Source organism: Schistocerca piceifrons, chromosome 5 (assembly GCF_021461385.2).
Source record: "Schistocerca piceifrons isolate TAMUIC-IGC-003096 chromosome 5, iqSchPice1.1, whole genome shotgun sequence".
Taxonomy (NCBI): Eukaryota; Metazoa; Arthropoda; class Insecta; order Orthoptera; family Acrididae; genus Schistocerca; species Schistocerca piceifrons.
The window spans coordinates 473,057,451-473,078,926 of record NC_060142.1 but is presented as its reverse complement, the minus strand read 5'-3'; the positions used below and the strand labels follow the sequence as shown (position 1 = coordinate 473,078,926).

The 21,476-nt window shown below is 37.4% G+C and overlaps 2 protein-coding genes across 3 annotated transcripts in view; one reads left to right on the top strand and one right to left on the bottom strand.

Moving 5' to 3' along the window:
* The window catches only part of LOC124799248 (uncharacterized protein C18orf19 homolog A), a 68,825-nt gene that overhangs the window by 47,030 nt on the left and 319 nt on the right, over positions 1–21,476 (top strand). Inside the window, exon 4 of one of the 2 annotated variants that reach the window (XM_047262792.1) lies at positions 14,696–14,869. In XM_047262792.1, the coding sequence (XP_047118748.1) occupies positions 14,696–14,869 (174 nt within the window). The remainder of the gene's footprint in view (positions 1–14,695; positions 14,870–21,476) is intronic. The other variant, XM_047262793.1, reaches the window with a different exon arrangement.
* Positions 14,929–21,476, bottom strand: part of LOC124799247 (LIM domain-containing protein jub) — a 207,093-nt gene continuing 200,545 nt past the window's right edge. The window contains exons 8-9 of the mRNA XM_047262791.1: positions 16,730–16,846; positions 14,929–16,644 (exon numbers count right to left, since the gene is read on the bottom strand). Coding sequence (XP_047118747.1) covers positions 16,612–16,644; positions 16,730–16,846 — 150 coding nt within the window. The 3' untranslated portion in view covers positions 14,929–16,611. The remainder of the gene's footprint in view (positions 16,645–16,729; positions 16,847–21,476) is intronic.

Below are 21,476 nucleotides of genomic sequence, written 5' to 3'. Positions count from 1 at the left end.
CGGGATGCCCAGCCTTATTCCAAAGTAACTGGTATCCCGACTGTCGGGACCACTTACTTGGCCACTCATACGTTGCCCGTGGTTCATGAACTAGGACATGACTACAGGGACCCACACCATGTGTTTTCGTCATCCAAATAAAAACTCTTTACTTTTTGCACTGTATAGTGTGGCAATGTCTTTCCTCTTTTTCTGCCCAGCTGTTGATAAAATACCCTTCTCCATTAAAAGAGCTCTTGCTTGTCATACCAAATATTCAGAAACCTGAAATTTGGAACTGACTTTCTGTCGAGACCAAGTTGGCTGCACAAAAGTAATTAACTGAATTTTTTCACGATTATGTGCATATTCAATTTTCCGTTTGGTTGTGTCCATGAGTTCATCATGATGTTTTGCCTTTTCTTCCAGTTCTGTTAAATCACTGTTAAGGATAGTGCTTGCATCAGCAGCCAGCTCAACTTGATATGTATGTGAAATTTTAGTTTTCAGAGCTCCAGCTGCTGATTCCAATTTTCGTTTGGCTGCTGCATACTGACTATGCTGAACAAATGAATGTAGGTTTTCAGGAGATACTCCTAAGCTAATTAAGCTAGTATTGAGCACTGATTTTTCAAGAGTCTGCACCCTCACATTACTGTCATTTATATAGTCTGGTGATGAGTCGTCACTTGCTTGTATTTCATTAATAAGTTTGATACAGGTTGGGCATATTTTCTCCCCAGGAACAACACTAAAACCTCTCATTTTGAAGGTCTGTGCCTTTTCTAAACTAATTTCATGATATCCATATGAAGCAGATCATTTATGGTGCTTGAATGGATCACAGCAAATGTTCCTATGTAGAGAGAATCTGTGCAGGTACCTGTCTTTGTGCTTGACACACACACACACACACACACACACACACACACACACACGAAACACTTAAACCACAGTATGAATTACCGTTGCTTCGCCATAATAAAAGTTCTTGTTCTTCACTGATCAGTTCATTCACACAAGTCGGGGTATTATCACATATATCTTGCAGATACTGTCCAAGAAAACACTGCCTACTTGTACTTTCCATGCTGCTTCAGTCATAAAACCAGTATTTGTCATAAATAATTCAAGTGATGTTTGGTGTAACCTAAAAAGTAATTAAATAATGAAAAATCATTCTATCCCATTGTTTCATTACAAAAATATTTCACATTAATATTGTAACATTAGGGGACTTACTTTCGTTTTGGAATGAATAGTTAAAAACTGCAACAATTGAATTTTTAACCAATCATTGACTCTGGGTACAACTCAGTACAATAGCTCATAAATGCATGCTCAGTGAACACGACTCAAAACAAAGGAACTGGATGATGCAATAAATGTAGTGGCAATAAAACAGTGTTCTCAGATGTGATTTGTTGATATGGAAATCCACTGTAGCCAACTCCAGCAATTTAGTGGTGACATTGTAGTCATGAGTTAGCAACTTCAATATTTCTTTTACAATAATATTTTTTTCACACTTACTGTAATTTATTTCTACAAACCGATTCTTTTTGTGTGACATAACAGAATATTTACAACAATATTGTAAATTTTTCAAAGGTATACCATAAAAATTATAATGTCCATGCATGGATTTTATTTAAAAGAAATAATTTACAATGTAGGTGATGGATATTCACTACGAGAAGCATGACTATAAAAGTATAAACTTTCCTCTTTAACTAAAAAAAAAATTTTCAAGCTTCCACTGCAAAAACTGTAGGAACTATTGCATTTTTAAACTGTAAAGGAGTTCGTCTATGAAAGCCTGAATTCCTGAATCTATACAAAAAAAAAGTAATTGACTTGCAACATTTACATTTTGGAAATGTGAATATATCTAGGTAAACTTCCACTACCCAAAATTTCAAGGATTTGCCTGACAATGGGTGTCATTTCCTAAAATTTCTGGATGATCTGACATGGAATGACCCAAATATAATAACTAGGCATTCAAATCACAAAGCAAACTTAATAAATTCATTTTTCCTAGCAAAGAATATGAATAAAATCAATCAACAGAAGCAAAGCACTGTCATTAACTTTGCAATACACAAAATAGTCATTAAATCTGCGTATCCTAGCTGGGTAAATTCAGTGCTGGTTTTGTATTCGTAAAAATAAAATTGTTGTGCTTAATACTCTGGAGACCAAGCCTTGAGCATAGATTGGGCTGCAACTTTATGTTAAAAAGAACGCACCTGAGTGTAGATTGTGCTGTGATTTTCTTGATGCACAAGTCACCTATCACTCAAAAACTGGATTCATTTCATATGAGAACGGAGTATGGATGCCTTGTGACCTACCCCTTGAGTGGTGCGCCTTCTGTTGTCAATTTCTACAATTATTTCAAAAGAAACATTAGTGAATGTAACAGCTGCTGTCGTGAATGGCTGAGCCAATATGACCATGTTGACATAATTTCGTGCATGTACTCATTAGGTTTTGCAGTTTGCTGTAATTCTGCTACAAATACATCTTGTGTGTTGAGTGAATAAGAAATTTTGGAAGCTCAAGAGGAAGAAGTTTCTCAGTAACTCATCTCACACTTTTTTTACTTCCTGTTGTCATTATTTTAAAATTTGTGATCTTTCAAAGAAATAAAATAAATATGAAAAGTAAATCTTGAAATTTGGCCATTTTTAGAGTGTATTATTCTTGAAGATACATCTGTGACACATGTGCCAGTAATGCTTTAAAAAAAGCATAAGTGACTGGTTAACTAGACCCAGGATTCTTCTGCTCTGCCAGTCTCCAAAGTGTTAATTGTGCCACTGATGTATACTACTGAAAATACATCTGTCATTGAGTTAGAAAAAAAAGGTAAAACTAACACCACCATCTACTGGTTCTTTGACCATTCTACAAAACTAACAGTGCTGTCTGTTTGTTCTTTGTTATACTATGACATGATGATTAAACATCCGAACTACTAAGCGGAGCAGACAGTTTTACATTACAGTACTCTTTTCTTTCTTTCATTTTTTTTCCATGTTAAGATTTTGAGGAAATAAAGCCTTTATGTTGCTCCAAGCAATGCTCAAGATACCTCTGAAAACCACCTGGAAATTCATCTAGTAGTTTTGGAGATTAGTGTGTTCAGACAATGCACAAACACATTGGTTTTACAGTTTTATTATTAGAATAGATTTTCAATTTTCTGGAAGAGATTTAGAATCAGCCCCAGTTTCTACATTGGAGTGAAGCATACTGAAAGAGAGGCTAAGGCTGTGTCCGTACTTCAATACAGTAGTTTCATATAGTGGTGCATTCTCACAAGGGAACCTCCCCATCGCACCGCCCTCAGATTTAGTTATAAGTTGGCACAGTGGATAGGCCTTGAAAAACTGAACACATATCAATCGAGAAAACAGGAAGAAGTTGTGTGGAACTATGAAAAAAATAAGCAAAATATACAAACTGAGTAGTCCATGCGAAGATAGCCAACATCAAGCATAATCTGAGCGCAGGAGCGCCGTGGTCCCGTGGTTAGCGTGAGCAGCTGCGGAACGGGAGGTCCTTGGTTCAAGTCTCCCTCGAGCGAAAAATTTTTCTTTATTTTCGCAAAGTTATGATCTGTCCATTCATTCATTGACGTCTCTGTTCACTCTAATAAGTTTAGTGTCTGTGTTTTGCGACCGCACCGCAAAACCGTGCGATTAGTAGACGAAAGGACGTGACTCTTCAATGAGAACCGAAAACATTTGATCACAAGGTCATAGGTCAACCAATTCCTCCACAGGAAAACACGTCTGATATATTCTATACGACACTGGTGACGGCATGTGCGTCACATGACAGGAATATGTTGTCGACCCACATAACTTGTACACTTGGTGAATGGGTAAAAACATTCTTCTACGTTGCCCGATTTAGGTTTTCTTGTGGATGTGATAATTACTCCCAAAAAAGTGATGAAAACATAAGAGTTTGTCACATAAACTGCAACAAATGAATCCAACAGTTTCACAGTCGCTCACTTTTCCTTGTGCTCTGTCAAAACATATGTTTTCAACGTTTTCAAATTTTTCCATGTGTAGACCGTCAAATCCTGCATATGTCCAAGCAAATCTGAACATGTCCTGGAATTTTGGAGAGCGAAGTTGATTATGTGTGAGTGCCTGAACTTTGATAATTGTCTGAAAATAAAAAATTAAACTTTTCGCTCGAAGGAAGACTTGAACCAAGGACCTCTCGCTCCGCAGCTGCTCACGCTAATCACGGGACCACGGCACTCCTGAGTTCAGTCTATCCCAGATGTTGCCTATCATGTGCATGGATTACTCATTTTGTATATTTTGCTTAATTTTTCATAGTTCCACACAACTTCTTCCTGTTTTCTCAATTGATCTGTGTTCAGTTTTTCAAGGCCTATCCACTGTGCCAACTTATAACTAAATCTGAAGGGGGTGCGATGGGGAGGTTCCCTTGTCAGTGAAGTTTGTATCTTTCTTCCCCAACAGTTTACTGTACCCACAAAGCTTATATATTCACTCTTCCATATTTTGTCCAGGTGCAAAGAAGTGAAAAAATTATCTGTAGTCACATTCCTTTCGTTTCTAAGGAATAAGCTTCAGTACAATATATTTAGAAAGGGTTTGATTCTCTGGCTAATGTTCATTCTTTTCAGAGTAGGAAAATACATTGAACAGATATTTTCTGCTAACTCAAATTTGATACTAAATTTATGTGACTTACTAACCCTCTGTTATGTAATCCTGTGTCGAGCTATACAGTTGTGAAGTGTTGTCCCATACTGTAAATCAGGGAACATTTTCAGTAAAACTTTTAAATAATAAATAAAATTAATTTTTGTTGCCAAAGGAAACTGTCTCTCTTCAGTCTTGTGGACCATTGTTCACTGGTATCTAAATGTAAGTAATTTCATAATGTCTCATAATATATGTCTTGACATTGTATTATGAGAGAACTATGGTTCCCAGTTTTCTGAACAAAAGGTATCAGTTTCAATTGCCTTGGCATAAGGAAGGACACAAGCATACAAAATTGCAGTGAGTGCATGTAGCTCAGAAATACAAATCCAAGTTAACTTTGGGCTTTCGTTTCTCTGCCCAATATTTTATGTTTTAATATTATCAAACAATGGAAAATCCAGGATGGAATGTAACAATAGTCTGAGAAGGAATGTTGTTTTAATATTATGTCATTTACAGAGAGCTGCCCAGAACACACACCATTAAAGTTCAACGTTTCAGTGGTGTTTGTTCAATAGTCTGGTGTAAAACACTTTCTTTTAGAGTCTTCTAACTGCATTCACAATTTGATTCAATATCTCTCATCCTGTGCCATCAAAAAGTGGTGAAAGTAACTGACACTTACCTTTTCCTCCCTGTCTTTACCATCTGTTCTTGAATGGCAAGTTAGTTCTGATGCAGTAGTTTTTCTTGCTGCTGTAACGGCTATTGGTTTAACTTCTCTGGACACATCACTACTAGTTTCTACCTGTCATTCTGTTTCACTACCATTGGATTTGTGCTCTGAAACTTACTACAGATTCCTGTGGCCATGGGAGTCTGTATTGGATTGTTTGTTATGTTAATGCGTGTACTTCCATTGGAAAAGAACAAAAACTATAAAGTTAGTATAAATTGCATGTTTCTGTGTACCACACATTAGTTGGCTACAGGTGAGTGGTTGTTTATTCTTTATTTTATGTATTGTTCTAGAAAGAATTTCAAAACAGCCAATTTAAATGATTCCACAGTTCTAGTGTTAACTCAGTCTCAGAGGTAAGTACAGTATCTGGTCTGAGCAGACGTGGATTCTAAACCATTCTTCAAAGTACTGTGAGTTGGATTATCAAACAGATGGAGTGTACTTTGACAACTTTTAATAGACACACACACTCTTGATGATGGCAATGAAATCCATTGTTGAAAGCTTTGTATTTTTATTTAAAAAATATCACAAAATTTTTAGAGTTGTGTTAAAACAAAATTCTGTTTTTCCATATAGTTGCTTCAACTATGTACACTTACGAGCCAAAACATTACATTGACCACCTGTTGAATAGTACATTGGACCACCTCTGGAATGCAATACAGTAGCCTTTCCGTATGGCATGAATTCGATAAATCTTTGATAGGTTTCCAGAGCTATGTGGCACTAGATGTCTCTGCACAGGTCATACAATTCTTGTAAATTATGGTCCTGTCTTATGTGATGTATCATGTTCATGTCAGGCAAATTTGGTGGCCAAGACATCAACATGAATTCAGTATTATGCTCCTTGAACTACTGTAACACAGTTCTTGCCATGTATCATGGACAGTTATCCATCACCGTCAGGGAAGACTTCAAGCATGAAAGTGTGTTCGTGGCCCATAGTAATGTTCACATTGTCCAAAGCTGTTATGGTGCCTTCAATTACTGCCATAGGTTCAAAGTGATTGACCCTATAGCACAATTCTGCTGCCACCGACCTGTGCTCATGAAATGATGGTTTTGAGCAGCTATTCGTTGTGATGGCAGCATACTCAGGCACGACTATCAACCTGGGGTGCAACAAGAAACATGCTTCATCTGACCAGGAGACATGTTACCATTGATACATGGCGAAATCTCAGTGATCCTTTGTTCACTGCAATTGTAATTGATGATGTTGTTGGGTCAACATGGAACACATCTTCTGCAGAGTTCCATTTCCAACAATCTGCTCTTAATGATGTGCTCCGAAACATTTGTACCTGTACCAGCATTGTTATCAGATCTGCATCAGACTGCTGCTTATCTTGCCTTACAGAGTGGATGAGCCCCCAACCTGCACATTGTCATTTGTCACCTTTCCATGGTTTCACTGTCTTGCAATTTCAATTTACTACCACTTACATCTGTAACTCTGAAATGTTTCATGATGGACTGCTTGACTGATGTAGCCTTCATATAGCGGTGGTTTTGCGTATTGTAGGTGGAGTGACATAACCTTGGAGAATTCACATGCATAAATTTAGTAAATTGGCAGTGAAGGAAGTACAGAGGCCCCCGCCCCCCCCCCCCCTTCTCCCACCCATTTCACGGAGTAAATATAGAAAGGAATCTGAGAACACTCTCCAATACCACCTGACATATTGGGTGTAACATCTTTAATTTTTGCTCTTTGTGAGTATTTGGTCTTGTAATGCCCATTACTGGGCTCCACTAATGTTAGAGCTATTTTTGCTATAAAAGGAACTGTGACTTGTATGACCACTTCTTGATGTCTTGAAAATTGATAATAACCCTTTTGTAAGGCTATGTTTTGCTATCTCTGTCTTTTGTAAGTTTCTGTCCTGTGTTTTAGTGCAGTCCTCGGACATCATATGGACTGCATACCTGAAGTGTTTTTCATTGCAGTTGCATGGCGCACTGTATAAACCACACACTTTCAAATTGAAGCTCTCCATCACAGATTGCAGCCTTTATTTAATTTTTAGAATTGACCTAATGCCATATTTGCATATTAAATTTTCTAACTTGGATGATGTTTCCTCAGCTATTTCATTTGCTAGCTGTTCCTGCCACTCATTCCTGTGGTTCAGTCTGGTTAAATGGAAAAGACAGAAAAGAGAAAGCACACATTTCTAATATGTGTGGGAATTGGAGACACATTCTAATTTTCTTCTCGCCCGTCTCTGTCAATCTCCTCCTCCTCCTCTCTTTGGCCACAACCTTCTTCTTTTTTTCCCACTTTCTCTGTCCACTGCCTCCCTCCCATTCTCTGTCCATGTTCTCCTCCCACTTCTCTCCCCTCTCCTCCTGCCACCTCTGTTACCCTCTCTCTGTATGCCACCTTCTCCTTCCTCCCTCTGCATCATGCTGTCAAAATTTCATAGCAGTTGGAGATTTAAGATTTTGAGCAAACTAAACATTTTTATTTATGCAGCTGTAAATGTATGTTTGTTAAAAATGGTAAATCATAGAATAGATTGCTTTGAAATTTTGACACATTATATTCAAATACTTGCGTTTTTATATACCTACTAGATTGCCATACAGTATATACTGTAATCAAACAGAACATTATGACCACCTACATAATAGCCAATATGTCCACCTTTGGCATAGATAGCAGCGACGACACATCGTAATATAGAATCAGTGAGGCCTTAGTAGGTCACTGGAGGGAGTTGACACCACACCTGATGTTGTCGAGTTCTGATGCCACATTGAACCACATCCCAGATGTATTTGATCAGATTCAGATGTGACGAGGTGGGGGAGGGGAGGGGGCGTACTTGGCCTGCAACCAGTGTTGATACTCCTTGGCTGTCATGGTGCCTTGCACGAGCTCCGCTGGACGTGTGGATGCCTGTGTGAATGTTCCTCAGAGCATAATGGAGCCGCTGCCAGCTTGTCTGTGTCTCGCAGTACAAGTGTCAAGGAGCTGTTCACCTGGAAGACAATGGATTCACGCCTTCTCATCATCATGATGGAGGTTCTGGGATTCATCAACCCACACGATGCTCTGCCACTGTGCCAACATCCAGTGCCAATGATCACATGCCCACCTCAGTCGTAGTTGCTGATGTCGTGGTGTTAACATTGGCACATATATGGCTTGGCTGCGGAGGCTCACATTAGGAGTGTTCAGTGCACTGTGTGTTCGGACATAGTTGTACTGTGCCCAGCATTAATGTCTGATGTCGGTTCTGCCATAGTTCACCACCTGCCCTATTTTACCAGTCTGCCCAGTCCACAGCGTCCGACATCTGTAATGACAGGTGGCCACTGAAGCCCACAATGTCTGGACATGGTTTCCTGGTCAAGTAATTATCAATGAAATTTGCCAACAGCTGTGTAATTGATATGTTATTTTATTTTATTTTGATTACCAGTTTCGGCATTCAACTATACCGTGTTCAGGCCCCATGTGCATCTCTCAAAAATAACTGATACATGCCATATACTTCTGGATGTCGTCTTGTCCCAAATGCTTCATTCAAAGACTAGATTGCAAGTAGCCAAAATAAAATAAAATAACATCTGTATTATGTAGCTGTTGGCAAATTTAATTGATAATTGGTTTCACCGAGTGTTGAAGACGCTCACCACAACTCTGCTCAAACAACCAACAAGTCGTGCAGTTCTAAATGGGTTTATATCGGTAGTATGTTGGTAGCCATAATGGTCTGGCTGATTAGTGTATATGCACATGGTGAATCACCTGAAACTTGCACCGCAAATGTTGCGGAAATGGAAAGTGCTATCAGTGTGCAGCTTTCACAGAATGGATTGGTAGTCAGGGGTTCTTATTTTTAGCCAATAAACAGATTGTAATAATACTTGTAGTGTATTTCTTGTACAAACATACACTTCTTTATATGGAGCAATGCCTGTTGATATTAACAAACTAAAAGTAGGGTAAATTAGAATGTCAGTGGTGTTTGTTGCAGGAGTCTTAGTCCTAGTCCTTTATGAGATATCATAGTGTGCGAAGTTTTCACACTGACACCTGTTTCATATGCTTACAAGCTTACAGTGTGTTTGTGTGTTCTTTGAGTGCTTTGTGACTTGCTATTCAGTTAGTGTGTGACAGTCCAAGCTGTAGGTCATGAGTGAATGATGGGATTTACCAATGCGGAAAAAGCCAACATGCTCATGATGTATGGAGAGTGGGAAGATTGCAGTTCATTCTTGTAAGACGTATGCGGCAAGATATCCCAATATATGTCAGCCCTCTCGACAATTATTTATCAACCTCTTCAACCAATTATGTGGAAGTGGTAGTGTAACACCTGGACAAATTGACAGAAGGGGACAAGTGACAACAAAGAGGGGGAAATTAATATTCTTGCTGCTGTTGCAGTTGATCCGCACATTATCTCCCAAGCAATCACACGAGGAAGTGGCATGAATCAGGCAAGTGCCCTATGCTTTCTCCGTCAACAAAGATTTATCCCTGTCACATCACTTTCCATCAAGAGCTGCATGGAAACTATTAGAATCATGTTAACTTCTGTATATGCACATTTAGACAGGATACTCCAGATGTATCATGTATTTTGTTGGTGAGGAATCCATATAACAAGTATATGCAATTGTATTATTCGTTTAGTGTGTGCTACCACAGGTATTGTACGTGTGTATGTATGGGAAGGGGGGGGGATACATTGAAATTTTGACACAATTTTGCTTTCAAATACACATATTTATTATTATACCTATTGGAGCACCATATGGTATATAAATGTATAAATAACATTTTGATTTCTTATGTACATGATGTCTCTCCTAAGAGTCTTTCGTGTGACACCCAAACTAGGTGGGAAGTATTAGTCTAGTGCGATATTCGTTTTATCGATTTTCATTAACAGGGACAGTAAAACAGTACTCCAGCAACAACAGCATCACCCTGGCCTGTGCTGACTGCTACCACTATGCAAAAGCACTGCTCAGCCACTGCTGGAGTACTGATTCTTCTTCATATTTTACTGTCCCTATTAATACATATCGATAAAATGACTATTGCACTAGAATAATGTGGGCTGGGCTATCCTAGTGCCTGCCTTGCCATGTGCTGAATATTTCTGGAGTACTTTCTGTGATTCTCCTTCTGTCACTCTTAAGATTTGTCACAGACATCATGATACCTATAAAAACTGATTTCTGAGTTGGAGGGTGGTTTGCAAATTAACAGTTGTTGCAGATATGAAGAATTTTCTAGACCCCTTTTGCTTCAATAGTTTGTGAAGCAATTTTGGTAACCCATTCCAATAGTTCCAGTGCATGTCAGCAGTTTAGTGTTCCTTCATAGCTGCAAGTCAATAACAACTACTGTCCTGGATGTATTCTTTGCTCCACTAAATAAAGAAATAAAAATCATTGATTTTACACAATTATGAATTGAGCAAACAAATTATTCTTGTTAAACACCCAAAAACATGTTCTGGTGAAATTTCACTATCTTCAGCAGGTTCATTTACTTTATGACAAATAATATGTAAAATTTTGCATGGTATATATTTCTTTACATCATATTTGACAGAAAATAAATGAACCCACTGATGACAGTTATATTCCACCAAAACATGTTTTTAGGTGTTGAGCCAACACAAATTCTTCATTTTTAAGGCAGAACCACACTTCCATAATTGTCTGTTTGGATCACACATCATCGTTTACTTTCTGTTTGTGATCAGATTATACTGTTTTCTTTCGTGTGAGGGATGAAAGTTGTCAATGATAAATTGTAATTAGAATTATCCTGTTATTTTGTATGGTGCTACAGTAAGTGCTTAATCACTGGAGGAGGAGGAGGAGGAGGACAGATTGCACATCTATAATAAGTACATTGTGTTAACAATCTGCAAAATAGGTCTTGTCATGTTAGAACATTTGGTGAATTGTTTTGTAAATTTTCGATATTTTCTTGTCCACTGGAAATGAGTGTCATACTTCTCTGTCAAATAGTTAGTAATATTTCATAACTTTAACCTAACTTTTAAATCAAGCAGACATAATACAAAATGTTCATCCTTTCCTGTGTTTTATGGCACAGTTGCCTCACAGGCAGCTACAAAGGACAAGATGTGCATCAGTTAAACAGTAGGTAATGTATTTATAAATTGCTAATTCAGAATCATAACTGGATGTTCATTTACTTTTGTGTATCAAACATTATTTATGATGTATTAGTACTTTTCTGTACTTCAGAAATGAATAGACACTGTTGTGTGTCAAACCTTCTCAGCACAATAACTTCTATCAAAAATGACATGAAGAATGATAGAATGCTTGGATCATTCCCTGTTTGGTAGCTGTGTTCCGAAGGTGACTCATCAAATGTGTGATTAAGTGGACAAAAGTCATTTTTTTCCTCAATGAAATTTGTTACTAAACAAATATTTCACTTTTAGATTATTCAGATTTAGATGAACTATCAGTTACATCTCTTTTTGAAACATAAGACTGGTTTTACACCAGCTGACATAAGACAGTATAAAACGCTCACTATATTATGAAGCTGCTGCCTTTCTCCATGCCAAGAAGTTAACAGTATATTTATTTTATTTACTGATAGTTTGAGGAAGTGGATAACGATGGGTTAGATTGCTAACAGTGATTGCCAGAATATCTCAAACTTTCTAAAAAACATTCAGCAGCATAGAGTGCATAAAATATTTCGTTATTTAAGACAACCAGTTTCCATAGACATTACTGTCATCTTCAGATCTTAAAAATCTTATGCTTTTCTTGCTATTGCCGGTCTGCATTTTGTGTCCTCTCTACTTCTGCTATTGTCAGTTATTTTGCTGCCCAAATAGCAATACTCGGCTACTAAATTTAGTGTTATTCTTTCTCCATTATCTGATTTAATTCAACTTATGACCCATTTCAAACCATGATCCATTCTGTTCAGCCGAGCTTTTGAAGACCTTTACTGCCTGACAGAATCATAATGTGTTTGGAAGCCGTGTTTTTATTTCATCTCTCCTGACTTTAATTTCCTTTCCAAATTTCTCATTGGTTTCCATTACTGCTAGCTCAGTGTACAGATTGACTAACATCAAGCATAGACAACAATCCTATCTCACTCACTCCCTCTAGAATCACTGCTTCCCTTTTATGCCTTCTCCTGCTGTCTGGCTTCTGCACAGGTTGTAGATAATGTTTTTGTCCTTGTAATCTCTAGAATTGTAAAGTGTGTTCCAGGAAATAGCTTTCTCTAAATTTACAAATATTGTGTATGTAGGGTTGCTTTTCTTACAGGGTGTGTTGTACAATAACTATTGCCTCGTTAGCTCCTACATTGCTCAGAAACCCAAATTGATCTTCATCTAGACAGCTTTTGCTATCCGTTCTAGATAACTTTCACCTTCATTCCATTCTTCTCTTAAATACTGTGAGTTAGGAGTATTACCAAACCAACACTCTATTGCTTCTGAATGGCAAACTCTAACTTGAATTAAATTGGTGATTTATTTGAGTACATTATGCAACCACTAGCTTTTTGAGTTTTGAAATGATTTACTTCCTGTACCAGTAATTAGCTTTCAAGCCACTGCAGGCTCAGCATCATACGGAAGTGTTATAATAAATTATGTAGACAATATGCAGCTAGACTCATTGCCATGACCATAGCGTCTAGCTGCATGTGATCCAGTATGCAGTGGCTATGAAACTATTTAATAATACAGGAAATCACATCCAAATTTTAAAAAAATGGCTGGTGACATATTGTACCTCAATTAAGGTACCTAATAAAGTCCTGGCTGCAGCATACTGTCACACAACATCCCTTCTTTGGATTAAGGATTATTCTTGCAGGCTGAGTGTATTTCACCTGTCTCCTATCTTGCATACTGGGCGTAGTGGTTCTGCCATGGTTGGTTTTCCCAAAGATTTTAATAGTTCATAATTCAGAAGGAATGCATCTGCTCAAGGTGTCATGTTTCATCTTTTTTTTTTCCAGTGCTGTCACCGTCATCTGTGTCCTCTTCTGTAACATGGTCTTCGGTATTCATTTCTTTTTTATAAGAAAAAGGTAAAGCTATCACCATCTTGAAGGGTGGACATCACAGTGCTTTACTAGGTATGGTCCTATTGGAAGTGGTATGCTGTTGCCTTCCTCCAAACAAAAACTAATTTACACAGCCAGTTATGGGGCAGCTACTGTTTAATGTGAACTCCAACCCAGCATTTTTGACGTTAACAGACATTACTAGAGGTGACAAGGATGGACTATAACAGTTTTGTTTATTCTTCACGACTGACTTGCCATCTGAGCCCCCCCTCCCCCAGATTTCTTTTTAATTTTCTTGTAGGTTGTATCCATAGTCGTACATGCTGTATTTCTCCTCTAGCCATTTCTTCTGAACTATTTTGTACTTAATGTATGTCTGTATCCCGTTTGCAAGCTCAATTTTTATCCTCCTCTTGCCAATTAAACTGAAGTGTTATACAAGGATTTGTATCGCACGTTGTCCCTGTGCTGCCTTCGCTATTTCATGTTAATATCAACTACTTCTGGTTCGTTCAGCTTAACAGGCTATTGAGTAATGAAGGTGGGACCTTTGTAAAATTCACTAATCAAGAACAAAGGCAGTAAGTAGTGCTGTGTAACAATTTTAATATCATTGATATGAAACTTGGTAGAAATACTCAAGATTAAGATAAGACCATGTGAATGGTATTCCGCAAATGTAAGAAACAATATTATTGGTCACCAAATCATTTCATTATGGTATTTGTAACAGAAGGCAGTTGTGTATCTTTGCCATACACAGCATCAGCCAACATATTTACAAAACTCCTTAGAATTTCCTGACTACCACTTGTTGGATAAAATTTCTATCCTATTATTAGTTCAACTGATTACGTTGCAGCTTTAAAGCTCTCTGAAATTATTATTCTGACTGACTTGGAAGGATTTCTGTTAGTAATTATAATTTAGAGCCCCAAGATGTTTAGAAACTCTTTGTAATTTTCATTACACTTCATAAAATGATGGAGCAGTTAATTAGAAAAACTTATTTCAAGGTATTGGGTTCAATTCTTCGTTCTGAAATTTGGCCAGGTCAGCAAAACATGACTCAAGGTAAAATATAACATTAAATTGAGATAGAAAACGTTACTTCCTTAGTGAACTTTCAATTTTAATGTCAGAGGTGCAAACCAGATTGAATGCATTGTTTTCATAATATATGCTTGTGTTTCACTTTTTCAGGTGGAACTACTGTGTCCATAAATTATCTTACAAAATGGGGTCTCATAAAGCCAATTCCTCCAAAGGAAAAGTTGAAAGAGATGTATGAAGAGGGAAAAGAAAATCTAAAAGAGAGGAGAGACCAACTTAAGGAAAAAGGAGAAGCTTTTATGCGTGAGTTCAGGGATCGAAGTAGTAAGAAATAAGCTGATTGAGTGAAATCTTGTAGATAATACCTGTAAATTTGTACAGTGTTTAAATAAATTCACTTTATTTTCAAGTAATTATATTTTATACAAAAAATATAAAGCCATTTCCATCTTGTACACATATGAACCATTTATGCATCTGTGTATCATGGAATGAACAGATAACTTAAAGCTCTTCCCTTCGAGATTGACGCATAAATGGTCTGCTTAATTGCCTTACATTGTTTAATCTTTATAAAGTTGTGTGTCACAACCAAATACATAGAACCTGCTTATGCATATCACAGAAAGGACATTATGTGCTATGTAAAGTTATTTATTCTACAGCATGTTTATATACTGAGTCTAGTGTTTTCAATAATTGTACAGACATAGGCAGTTTTTTTTTTTCTTTAAACAGACCAACAATTTCTTTAAAACTTCATGGTAGAACATACTCTGTAGCTGCATTAAGCAAAAATTTTAATCAGCCTTACTTGCTATAGCAGACTACAGTGAATTAGATTCTACATGTGTTTATTACAGTAAAAGTAAACATTCCCTTTATCATTCCTTACACAATATGAAAACCTTATCTATTATGGAGTACAGGGCAGTCTTTTTAATTTGAAAATGCCAAAATTTTTTGCTGTACTGATTGTATTTAAATTTGCCAGACAATTAAATGGCCTTCAAAAATAGTTTCAATAGGTGTAACATGAAAGAATGGTCTTAACACTATGTGGTACTACTTCCTGAAGTGTGAAAGAGTAATTTTCCAAACCAATATTGATGCATAAATCAAGGCTGGTAGTGCTCCTGCAAACTTTAGAATATTCATACCAGACACAATAAGGAACAGCAGTATGAAAGAAAATGTGTATTGCTAGGTTGAAACAAGTAAATGCTGAAGCCTATAGCTATAGCATCTGCAGCGAGAATTGTATCCCATGCTGGGGGGTAAAAAAAAGTGGAAACTACAAATGTCCAAGTAATGTAATCTAATACCTGTCACTTCTTCAAAACTGTATCCTGCAAAATCAGTGATGATGCAGCCTCAGCTGGTGTAGGTTATATCACATGTGTGTCTACCGTGCTGTTGCCAGCTACTTCCCACAGATCTGCCTGTTGCTCAACTAATTGTAAGATCCCTGACAAATCCGTTTATTTACACGATGGTCTAAAAAATCTATGCACATGTATTGTAGATAACTGGATAAGGAATGTTACATAAATGACTATAATCATAGGGCCTTTTATGCATCAGTACGGGCTATCTGAATGTCCTAAGATAAGTAATGATTATAGGTACATCTGTACTAGTAGTTTAATGCATAATTTATTGTAGTCTGAAAGAGTGAGCTGTAGGTCACCCGATGGTATGACTTACTGGAGGAACTTCACTAATCCTCCCTTGTGCAATACAATCTCTGACACTAGGAGCTGAACACACACACACACACACACACACACACACACACACACACACACACACACACACACACACGAGTCACATAATTTTTTAAAAAAGTGGTTCATTTTTAGAGCACTCTAGACTCAGGTTCTGTCTAAGTTTTACGCTAAACATATTTTAACAGAATATTTTCACAAAAAGTGTAACACTTATACTTAAGCCACGTAGCTATCGTACAATGAAATATCTGGGCAGCTGTGCTTTTCTTCTGCATCAGACTGAACGAAATTGGATGTAAAATCAACATTCCATAAAATGGGTACACAGTGTGTACTTTAACCCAGATACTGATAACTTGCTGGAACTCCCTGTAATAGAAGCAAATAATGTGAAAGCCTCACATGAAAGTTGGAGATATGAATACAAAATTGTCAATTTGAATTGCTGCACAACCTGAAGTTGCCTTGGTTGGTGACTTAAGCGCTGAATATGACACGACTTGCACATCAAGTGACCATCCAGTGGGTAACAACGTTTATCTGGCTCATCTGTAAGCTGCATACCACAATCCTGAAAGAGTAAAAACATGTTTTAAGGCCAAGTGTTTTGGGAAACAATTTATTACAGCTTTCTATACTAATGGTATCAGCATTAAACCTTTTGCCATATTAGTCTACCAAAGCAAATACAGAACAAAATGCAAACAGATAGTGATAACTAATGTCTACAAATTTACATTACTTTCAGACTACTGATGATGATGTAAACAACACAATTAAACACACATTGTGGACAAAAATTAATCATGTAAACTTATTGCAACACTCTGTCAGAAAAATATCCTATGGGAAAGGGTCTTCAACATTCTAATAACTAATCGGTCTGTCCTCTTTGAGTAAGTTTTGTTACATTTGAAACCTCTCAATATGCTGAGAACTGCTCTGTTTTAAGCAATTATTTCACAAGATTAAAAACATCTATAAATGAAATGTGGCTGAAACCGTCCACTTACATGAACTGTATTTCTTCTATAATGAATCCACAGTAACGCAGTTCCATGTTTTTGCTTCCGACTGACATAATTTACTTGAGCACAGGTGCATTAAACAAAATGTACTGTGGCTGACAAATCTATCATTGAAGATAGAGTCCTTAGCACAACTGGTAAGTATATTTTTGATCAAAATGATGTTGAAAACAGTACTTGTATACACAGCTGCCAATGTTTCCACGAGAAATGTTCTGAATAAAAGAACATTTTTATCTTTAGAAACAGTAGTGCCTGCAGGGAGCCTCTGTCAGCAGTTTGAATCAACTGCTTAATTCTACAGCTTCACTCTCTCCAATGTTGTATATTAGAAGAAAAAAATTCTGTTATAAGTGGAGGCATGGAGTCTCCCAGGCTAACAATGCAGTAAACAGTTGTGCTTGGCAGTATGATGTATATACAGGGCTACTACAAATGATTCATTCATTTTCAAAGTTCTGTATTTTACAAAGTATTACATATACAAATATGACTGATGCAAGAATAGAACAGAAACTCACCGAGTTTGCATTGAGCCCACCAGTTGGCATACTAATGCAGTGCCTTGACAAAATGGCGACAACGCAACTTCCATCTATCTGAAAAGGTCAACTGCCACAATGCGGGGCACTGAAAAACCTCATGAAATTGTGATGCATGAATTAGATTCACTGAAGGTTAATGTTTCCTGTACAATGTCACAAGACGAAGCTGTATGGGTCGCTTTTCTACTGTGAGATGACTGATGGATGTTGCAGTTGTAGCTGTTTCCACAACTGACTGCCGATTCCAAGAATTTCATCTTCCACCAAGATGGGACACCCTCTCATTGGAACACTGATGTTCACTGTCACCTAAACAAAGAACTTCTACTTTGCTGGATTGGGCATAGTGGTAGAGATCACCTGACCTACCACCTTGTGACTTTTTCCTTTGGAGTACCCCCACTACCAAGAACAATAGAGCGGCTCAGAGAACACAACCATTATTTTATGAATCAATCATAAAAGGTTTCAGCCACATTGGCCATCTTCAGATGCTATCAAAATAATATATTAAGATCTTAAAGTAAGTAAAAAGGTTTGAACTACATCTGCTTGAGAGAGAGGTACATTTCTATCTAAGAGTAGCATTCACTGAACAAGTTTCCATACATTGTCCAACTGACTATATTATGAAAAATTCAGTTAATTATACAGGATGTGCCAGGAGGAATGGTCAGTATTCATGTATATGACAGGAACAATCATTTGAGGGGGGAAAAAAAGTCTAGTAAACATGGGCTCCAAAATCATTCCCTACACGATATGAGTACTTGTACAGTAGAAGAGATGTGTTTCACAGTAGCAAAGGTGAACAAATGCTCTTAAAGTATGCATTTTGTAGCCCATGTTTACAACACAATATTTCCTTGTTTCTATGTTTACATTTGATGGGAAAACCATGCAGCGGGAAGAGGAGTGCCAGCAAGCTGCCCTAGTCCATTGTGTCGCTTCCAAGTTTATGGGCAGTAATGTAGGCATCTAGCAGCCAGAACTAAAGTGCCACAAGTCTTTGGAAACTTGCACCATAAAGATTGTTCCTTTGTTTCTTTTATTTTATTTAAAAGAACTTACTGTTTTAAATATAGCTTTACTGACTAAATGACATGTATTCTATTTTTATGTTTTACATAAACTGACTGAAATATTGTAATAATTGCATATTTTATGGTTTGCAAATGTTGGGTTTGTTTTACAGATGATGCACCCATTTAGTGCCAAATTTATGGAAAGAGAGATACACTTGGTTATATCTACACAATTCCCTGAATTTTTCATAATACAGTCAGTTTGACAACTCACAAACACTTTTTCTGTAAATGCCACTCTTAGGTATGATCAACATGCATTTTAGACTCACGAGCAGACATAGTTCAAACCATTTTACTTCTTTAAGGTCTTAATATAAGCTTTTTATTTATATATTTTTTTTGTAGCATCTGAAGATGGTCATTGTGGCTTAAACTGGTTATAATTGTTGACCCAATCACTTTCTTTATGAAAAGTCAGTCACAGTGATAGTCTCCATCAACAAAATAACTTTTTTTTTCCCAAAAAGTGGTGATCACTGACTGTGTGTTGCTACATAAGATACAAAAGGAACTTCACTACTGCTAGGACGTGTTGTGTAACAAGAGGGGCTCTTGTAGAGCGGAAAATGCAAACTTTGTGAATTTGTGGGTCTGTTCATGCATCAATCATATTTGTTCATGTAATACTTTGGAAAATATAGAGCTATTAAAATGAATATTTATAGCAACCTTATATACACTGAAGTGTCAAAGAAACTGATATAGGCATGTGTATTCAAATACAAAGAGATGTAAACAGATAGAATATGGTGCTGCAGTCGGCAACACCTACGTAAGACAAGTGTCTGGTGCAGTTGTTAGGTCAGTAACTGCTGCTACAATGGCAGCTTATCAAGATTTGAGTGAGTTCGAACGTGGTGTTACAGTCGGCGCACGAGCCATTGGACACAACATCTCCAAGATAGCAATGAAGTGGGCATTTTGCCGTATGGCCATTTCACAAGTGTACTGTGAATGTCAGGAATCCGGTAAAACATCAAGTCTGGGGGCCAGAGAAAGATCCTGCAAGGAGGAGACCAATAACGATTGAAGAGAATCATTCAACGTGACAGAAGTGCAACCCTTCCTCAAATTCAGTTCTGGACCATCAACAAGTGTCATGTGCGAACCATTCAATGAAACATCATTGATACGGGCTTTCGGGGCCGAAGGCCCACTTGTGTACCCTTGATGACGCGTCGTTGCTGGACCCATCAAACCGACATTGGACTGTTGACAATTGGAAACATGTTGCCTGGTAGAATGAGACTCGTTTCAAATTGTATCAAGCAGATGGACGTGTATGGGTATGGAGACGACATGTGTCCATGGACCCTGTATGTCAGCAGAGGACTGTTCAAGCTGGTGGAGCCGCTATAATGGTGTGGGGCATGTGCAGTTGGAGTGATAAGGGACCACTGATACATCTAGATATGACTGATAGGTGACATGCACGTAAGCTTCCTGTCTGATCATTCACATCCATTTCGCATTCCGATTGGCCTTGTGCAATTCCATCAGAACACTGCAACACCCCACATGTCCAGAATTGTTACAGAGTGGTTGCACGAACACTCTTCTGACTTTAAACACTTCTGCTGACCACAAAACTCCCTACACGTGAACATTACTGAGCACATCTGAGATGCCTTGCAACATGCTGTTCAGAAGAGATCTCCACGCCCTCGTACTCTTACAGATTTATAAATAGCCCTGCAGGATTTATGGTGTTATTCATCTCCAGCAGTACCTCAAACATTAGTCAAGTCCATGCTACGTCGTGTTGCGGCACTTCTGCGTGCTTGTGGGGGCCCTCAACAATATTAGGTAGGTGTACCAGTTTCTTTGGCTCTTCAGTGTGTTTATGAAATCTGAGGCATGAAGATACTTAGAAGCAAAAAATATAATTAAGTATGGTATAAGTAGTTCTGTATTATATAAAAAAAAACTATGGGCATACACAAAGGTTAATTATGGTTATTGTTTTCAAGCAAAGGAATAAAATCCTCTATTTATATAACTAAGTTTCATCTATTGCTAACCTCCTTTGCTGTTTGCTAATCTGGAATCCTATTGTAGCAGTTAGCTCCTGCCCACAGGTGCCTCCCTTTGTGTTACATATTGTCTGTCAAGTCTATGTAAAATAGCCCATTTACAAGAGCACGATAATACTTCTCAAGTGTGAACACAAAAATAAATTGGTTCCATGCAACAAAAATTAATTTAATCATGCATAATAGTATAAACATCATTATCACACACTGAAGCAATGAAATGAACTGCTGGTAGCACCATGCTAATATATTTAGATGACATATAATGATTAAAGTGTTAAAAGGATGATCTGACATTCTCTGCAATGTTGTTATTAATTTGGATTATATAAACTTACTTTAATTTGATCATGAGAAGTACTCAGAATGCTTGTGAAAATACACATTTCAACAAAGAAAGAATGACCATCATCATATCAACTTTATTGTTCTGGTAACTAGATCACTTCCTCAGTCCTCATGCTGTATTTAATTTCAGACTTCTGAATGTTTCTTTTGAACTGTCTA